Genomic DNA, 6,994 nt, shown 5'->3' with positions numbered 1-6,994 from the left:
GGGGGGGATAAAATGAGTTACGTTTGCATACCCTATTTCTTAATTATTCAAAGAAATTTCTAAATTACTTTATAAAAAGTATAGAGCAGCATTAACTTTTCCGAGAAAAAAGAAGACGTTCATAATTTTAATCACATCACCTTTTGTGGCAATGCTTGTCAACAAAGAACTTTGGAACCAGCCACGATGCTGGTCTGTACCTTCAAGGTACAAATCAGCAGGAAAACTAAAACCATCTCGTGTCCCTAATACAGCTGCCCAAGAGGAGCCTGAAATAAGGAGAGTGAAAATTTACAATCGAGTTCGATATCAAATTAACAGCATATGTATGACTCTTGAGTAGAAAGATCCAACTGATAACTGCTGGAGCATTTTTTCTTTAGTGGCTTAAAAAAATGCCACCGACTTCACCAACAAAATTGTTGTGAATTAAGCAGGAAAATTCTCAGAAGAAACATCAGTGTTAGGATTGTTTGTTAGAAACATTTAAATTTAGTAATTTCATTAACGGAACACTTTAATACCTGAATCAAACCATACATCCATTGTATCAGTTCCCTTCTCATATTCAGATGCAATTTCTCGGTATTTATCAGGAAGAAGATCCTCTACTGTCATATACCACCAGGCATCACTACCCTTTTTGGCTATTATTGCTGCCAAACAAACAATAAGAAGTATCAAGCTTCATGAAAATGCGCAAAGCCATTACATTGTAGTGCTGTTAAAAGTAATAACATAGTTTAGGAAAGGAAACTGAGAGTAATAATAAGTCGCTGTAAATCTTACACTTGATGTGGTTTACAGTGTCGTCATTCATAAGAGGTTCTTTGGTCTGCACATGATAAAAGACTGGTATTGGGACACCCCACGTCCTTTGCCGAGATATGCACCAATCAGAGCGGCTTGAGGTCATTGCAGAGATTCTATTTTCAGCCTGGACAGTAGTCCATTCTCACGAGGCATTAGTGATCAGATAGCTTAAAAGGCAGTATGGCTTTGTTTAATGGTTGATTATTGAACAGGGGCACCAGTTAGATGTGCATTAGGTTAGGAAGAAACAGAAACAATGCAAAAAAGAACTTCCTATTCAAAAGTACAACACACATTAATATACCAACCATCAGTGTATGGTGATTTAAATTTTAAACAAATTTGGGAATCATGAGGTAAATATTTAAATGTTAAACAAAGGGAAAAACCAAATCAAATTTTTTTGTTAACAAAAGAGGTAAATATTTGAATCAAGCACAACAATGCCATTCGAACATCAATACCTGAGGAGGTATCCACTTTACTTCACCAATAGCATCCATAGCAGCCTGGCGAAATCCCTCCACTGATGCAAACCATTGCTCAGTTGCCCTAAAAATTGTTGGTTTCTTCGTTCGCCAATCATATGGATATTTATGCTCTGTATGAAGAGATGACATGTTGAAACCAAATAAATATGAAGAACCCAGACAAGGATTAGAATCATCATTTTTTCTCCTCCTTGTAGGAAGAGAGTAGGGTTTGTCCTTTTTTTATTTTGAGGGGAGGGGGTGGGGGAAGGTGAACGCCTTACCGTACAATTCTTCCAAAATAAGTGAGAAATGATCATCCAAATATTTGACAACAGCCGTATTGCCATCCCCAAGTACATCAAGCCCGCTGAATTGCCCAGCTTCTTCGGTGAATTTTCCATCATCATCTACAGGAGATATTAGGGGGAGTCCATACTTCAAACCAGTCGCATAATCCTCCTGACCATGTCCAGGAGCCGTATGGACCAACCCAGTTCCTGTCTCAGTTGTAATGTAATCTCCTCCAATAACAACTTGGCACTCCCTCTTATTAATTGGGTGGATATATCTGAAGAAAACAATAGATTTGATGCTTAGTACACACAATGAAATCAAAATAATAAGGTAAATTATTAAGGACCCATTTAATAACCATTTGATTTGATGTGTTTGGTTTTTGAAAATTGCGTTTGTTTACTTACAATTTCTTTACCATGTTGATTTACCACATTTCTAGATTTCTTCTAATTGAATCTGAAACCTACAAGTTTTGTTAGGGAGAAAATTCACTTGATAAGAAACTCTCATTTGCACTGTTCCTTCTCATTGTTTAGGGAAAGAAATGAAACCTGCAATTTTCAAGTTCTGAACCCAACAATTTTTCCTTCACAACAAGCTTCACACCCCATTTTGCTTCCAAAGTTGGCACCAGGTCTGATGCTACAACAAGGAAAGGCCTATTTTCCTCATTCAGAATATTCCCAGGTCTTTTCTTTTTATTTCCAGACAAAAAAGAGACATCTTCTGACGGTGCCAGCAGTTCAACTATGGCATAGTGAAGCTTGGCATTGACAGCAACCGCTAATCACAGAACAGTGAGGGAAAAAGTTTAGAAAGTATACAACGTAAAGATAGACTGCTCAAGTGTAGTAGAAATCATGCAATTGTCCCATGAGAGTAGCCAAGGTGCACGCAAGCCGGCCCGGACACTTGCTCCCACTGTAATAATAATAATATAACTGGGAAACATACAGGAATAAATCTACTACCACATTGCTCCCACGGTAACACAAACAAGAACTCACCAGCATTTGCTGGAATAGTCCAGGGAGTTGTAGTCCATATGGCCAAGCACAAGTCTGGAAGAAATTCTTGTAGCATGCCGCCTGAAGATGGACCTTCCTTGACCAATCTAAAAATAGCATATATGCTTCTTGAAGTATGCCCCTCAGGGTACTGAATGCAGTTATCAAACCGGTAGTGCAGGGAAAAGAAAAAAAAAAGATAATGTCAAATTTGAGCAAATGATAGGAAGCCGCATGAGATATAGATTAGAGACAAAGCTCACCATGGAAAATGAATCAGTATGATTTAATGTTTTAAGAGTAATAGGTTTGTTTGACAAAACCATGTTTAACTTTTTTTATTTAAGAAAAAAAAGAACAAACAAGCAAACCTAGATGATTAGGTGTTTCAGACACTCTAAATGGAGTAGAATAGACTAGATTGGAGGGACCGGGGAGTGGGCGGTGAAGAAAAAGAAACAGCCAATCTAAGCGCTGAATACAACAGTTTCCATTCTCAACAAGACACTAAAATCAAGAACCCTAAACCTTCCTCCCACAGCTGTAATAAGTTTATCTAATTTGTTCATGCTCTCATGCTTCAACAGTTGATTTACCTCCAATTCAGCCTCGGCAAGAGCAGTTCGTGATGAGGGACTCCAGTGAACTGGCTTTCTCCCTCTAAAAATATATCCTTGAATGGCCATTTGACCAAACACCTCAATCTAACATAAATACAATACAAACACAAAACTATTGAATTCAATTCTGCAAGGGGTTAAAGGAAGCACATAGAAAGTAGAACATTAGAATGCATGCAATAGTTACCTGGGCAGCTTCATATTCAGGACTGAGAGTTAGGTACGGATTGTTCCAATCTGCCCATACTCCATAGCGCTGCAAAAAATTGAACAGCATACTTTGAGAAATTTAAAAGAAGAGTCATGAAATTTTCTATGAAGAGTAACTCCCACGACACACTAAACCCAGTACTCAGAAAGCATCAAAGATGAACATGTTTGCATAGACATAATGTTGACATGAACTAAAATTATCACATAAGATTGATCACTTTAACATGACGAAAGAAATATTAAGCATTGAAATAAATAAAGTTGAGGTGATGAGGAAATTGCCTTAAATGATGCCATCTGAGCTTTCACCGTAGCTTTAGCAAACTTGGCAGCCTTATCTCGCAACTTAATTGGGGTAAGATCTTTCCTGGCTTCTTTATCCAATGACTGCAGAACTGAATAGCTCAAGATTACAGTTAAGTTTCCTTACCTTTGTCCCTAGAAACCTAAGACGTTACCCCTCAGTAAAAGCTTATCACGGAGGTTAACTACTGCAAAAGATACTTGCCTTTTAACTCAATTGGTAGCCCATGGCAGTCCCAGCCAGGCACAAAACGAACTTTATAGTTTTGAAGAAGCTGTTAAGAGAAGAAAATAAAAGGAAAAAGAAATACTAGTTAGAAACTTTTAAAATGTAAAGCAAGGAGTTTGTTCTTCCAAAAACTAGGTAGCTATTACATGGCGGAGGGATCACGAGTTAAAATTAGACACCTTTTGCATATAAACTCCAAGTCAACAGTAACCGAGACTGAATCTCAACAGAACATCAGTATGAGGTGTTAAAAATAATTACTAGGGATACAGACATACATTATTAACATTTTCCAGCTTTTTTTTTTTCTGGCATGTTGTCTGATTTAATGAAGTGTGGCAAGACTAAGAAACTAACCTTGTAACGGTTAATTATATCCTTCAAAATCTTATTCATAGCATGGCCCATGTGAAGATCACCATTGGCATATGGAGGACCATCGTGAAGAATGAAGTTTTCCTGAGACCAGATGTCGGCAAATAAGTTATTTTGAATGGTGGACAAAAGAAGGACGATATCCCAAGAAGACCGAAGAACGTACTCCAGTATTTCTTTCAACAACTCGATTGAACACTTGATGGTCATCCCATATTTTCTGAATTTCTGGCTCCCTAACCGTAGAATTTGCTCTCATGCCAAATGTAGTCTTTGGCAGATCAACAGTATGCTTGTATTTTCCATCTCCTTCATTTGTCTCTAAACAAACTCAAGCAATCCAAGAAATCAGAAACTTCATTGGAAAAATGCAAAAACTCATTCAACAAGTCATGTAATTCATAAAAATCAAAAGCATAGATTTGAAGGGAAATGTAATACATAATTGCCGAGACTCTGCACCTTTAGATGCTTTCTTTGCTGCCATAACGGGCCCTCTAGCCCTTCTCTTTGAGGAAGGTAGGAATTCATCATTTAAATAAGTAGAGTAATGTGTGACGCTCAAGAACGTAAATACTTTTGCCGAAGAGCTTCCTCTAAAACGAAATGAAGGAATATAACTTCTCCCAAGTGATGCAGAAATTCTTTGTGATAATACCTGGAAATATGAAACACGAGTACATTGACATCAAGCACCAGCAATTCACATTCAAGAGTAACGGTCACAGATGATTTGATCGTTAAGGGTAAATACCATTTTCCATAACCGAACACTGGAAGTACCTCCTAAAAGAAATTTTGATTTTTTTTTCCTTTCCGACCAAAAAGAAAAACATCATTATCCTGTGGTATTTTTGCTTTATGTAGCGGTCCAAGCTCACTGCTCCCTTTCGGGCTTCCCCTCAAGGTTTTTACACCCTTATAAACAATGTTTCATTCTCCTCCCCAACCGATATGGGGTCTCACAATCCACCCCCTTCGGGGCCCAGCGTCATCGCTGACACTCGTTCCTTTCCCTAATCGATGTGGGACCCCCCTTTGGGGCTAGCGTCCTTGCTGGCACACCCCCCTTCGAGACCCAGCGTCATTGTTGTCACTCATTCCTTTCCCCAATCGAAGTGGGTCCCCCCTTTGGGGCCCAGCGTCCTTGCTAGCACACCGCCTCATGTACACCCCTTCAAGGTTCAGCCTCCTCGTTGGCCCATCGCCCGATGTCTGGCTCTGATACAATTTGTAATGGCTCAAGCCTGCCGCTAGCAAATATTGTCCTCTTTGGGCTTTTCCTTTCAGACTTCCCCTGAAGGTTTTGAAAACGTGTCTACTAGGTAGAGGTTTCCGCACCCTTGTAAAGAATGTTTCGTTCTCCTCCCTAACCGATGTGGGATCTCACACTTTAGGTCTTACCTTAAGCGATTTATAAAAATAATAAGAAAAAGAATACACCCCCAAGGTTTTTTCACGAGATTGTATTTACCAAGACACAAGCACAAGTCTGTAGAATCAAATGTCAATAGCGTATCAAAATTGAATCGTTATGAACATTGAAACGTGGTATTAGAAGACAACCCAATAGAAGGAGCAACAATTCAAACACAAAAAAACGCAATCCAAACAATTCCCAGCACAAACGCACTGAACAAACTTAAGCAATTTACCCACTACATTCTCTAAACTCAACAAGAAGGATATGAAGTAATCAAATTAACTCCATAAGACCTTCTTTTATCAGGAAAAAAACGACAGAATAACACAAAGAAATGTAAACAAAGAAGGAATCGTTCTTGAATCATCGAAGTAGACTGCTTCATAATTCAACGAGACTGGCGTAAACAGAGAGATAAAGAGGAGAAGAGAGAAATTGTACTGAATAAGAAGACGTTTGTACGAGAGATTTGGTGACTCCTTTGCACTTCAATGCGGAAGAGCCGGCGGCAAAGGACGCATACAGCGGCATATTGACTCCATTCATTTGCAGGGCCTCTTCATCCTCGGGGCGATAGGAAGTATGAGAGAGGAAACTAATGCGGGATTTTTGTACAAATAACGCATTATATTCCTTTGGAAATTTAATCTTTAAATATTTTGAAAAATAACGCATCATAATATTAAATAAATGTCATTTTAAATATTTTTTAATAATTTATTCTATAAATTTTATTTTGCAGTATATTTATAATATTTTCTTTTTTTATTATTATTTTTAAAGCTTCCATTGTCGTTTATAATTTCAGTGTAATTAATTTAAATTTTATTAATAAAAATATGGTTTTTTTAGTTGAACAAATTTTCTAAAAAGAAAAAAAAATACTTTTATGATTTTATGGATATTCTAAAAGGTGTATACATATTTGTTTTCATTTTACATTGTAAATGTGGGACAATAAATTATAGGGTAATTTTATGATTTTATTTTAGTTCCAAATTTATTATTAATATCAACCAATCACTATCTTTCTTTTATCGGTAGGACGATCAAGTCTTTTCTTTCTTTCTGTATGTAATCGGAGTGTAGCACCTCTCTTTATGGGCCTCCACAGATGTAACAAAAAGTCGAATTCTGTGTCACAAATAGAAATAAGAAAATCAGGGGCATGGTCAACGATCACTCACGTCACAGGAAGCACGACGAGCTCAACTTCCATTGAAAAGTTAGAACCTCTCCGA

At 37.6% G+C, this 6,994-nt stretch overlaps 1 protein-coding gene across 1 annotated transcript in view; it reads right to left on the bottom strand.

The window, feature by feature from the left end:
* Window positions 1-6,349, bottom strand: part of LOC111479329 (isoleucine--tRNA ligase, chloroplastic/mitochondrial) — a 10,357-nt gene extending 4,008 nt beyond the window's left edge. The window contains exons 1-15 of the mRNA XM_023123911.1: window positions 6,195-6,349; window positions 4,793-4,988; window positions 4,497-4,651; window positions 4,313-4,414; window positions 3,932-4,001; window positions 3,706-3,818; window positions 3,398-3,466; window positions 3,187-3,294; window positions 2,591-2,741; window positions 2,135-2,366; window positions 1,568-1,854; window positions 1,278-1,414; window positions 790-937; window positions 525-656; window positions 141-269 (exon numbers count right to left, since the gene is read on the bottom strand). Of these exons, the coding sequence (XP_022979679.1) occupies window positions 141-269; window positions 525-656; window positions 790-937; window positions 1,278-1,414; window positions 1,568-1,854; window positions 2,135-2,366; window positions 2,591-2,741; window positions 3,187-3,294; window positions 3,398-3,466; window positions 3,706-3,818; window positions 3,932-4,001; window positions 4,313-4,414; window positions 4,497-4,651; window positions 4,793-4,988; window positions 6,195-6,299 (2,134 nt within the window). The 5' untranslated portion in view covers window positions 6,300-6,349. The remainder of the gene's footprint in view (window positions 1-140; window positions 270-524; window positions 657-789; window positions 938-1,277; window positions 1,415-1,567; window positions 1,855-2,134; window positions 2,367-2,590; window positions 2,742-3,186; window positions 3,295-3,397; window positions 3,467-3,705; window positions 3,819-3,931; window positions 4,002-4,312; window positions 4,415-4,496; window positions 4,652-4,792; window positions 4,989-6,194) is intronic.
* Between the last annotated feature and the right edge of the window lie 645 nt (window positions 6,350-6,994).

Source organism: Cucurbita maxima, unplaced genomic scaffold, assembly GCF_002738345.1.
Source record: "Cucurbita maxima cultivar Rimu unplaced genomic scaffold, Cmax_1.0 Cma_Scf00005, whole genome shotgun sequence".
NCBI lineage: Eukaryota > Viridiplantae > Streptophyta > Magnoliopsida > Cucurbitales > Cucurbitaceae > Cucurbita > Cucurbita maxima.
This window is presented reverse-complemented; position numbering and strand designations above follow the sequence as displayed.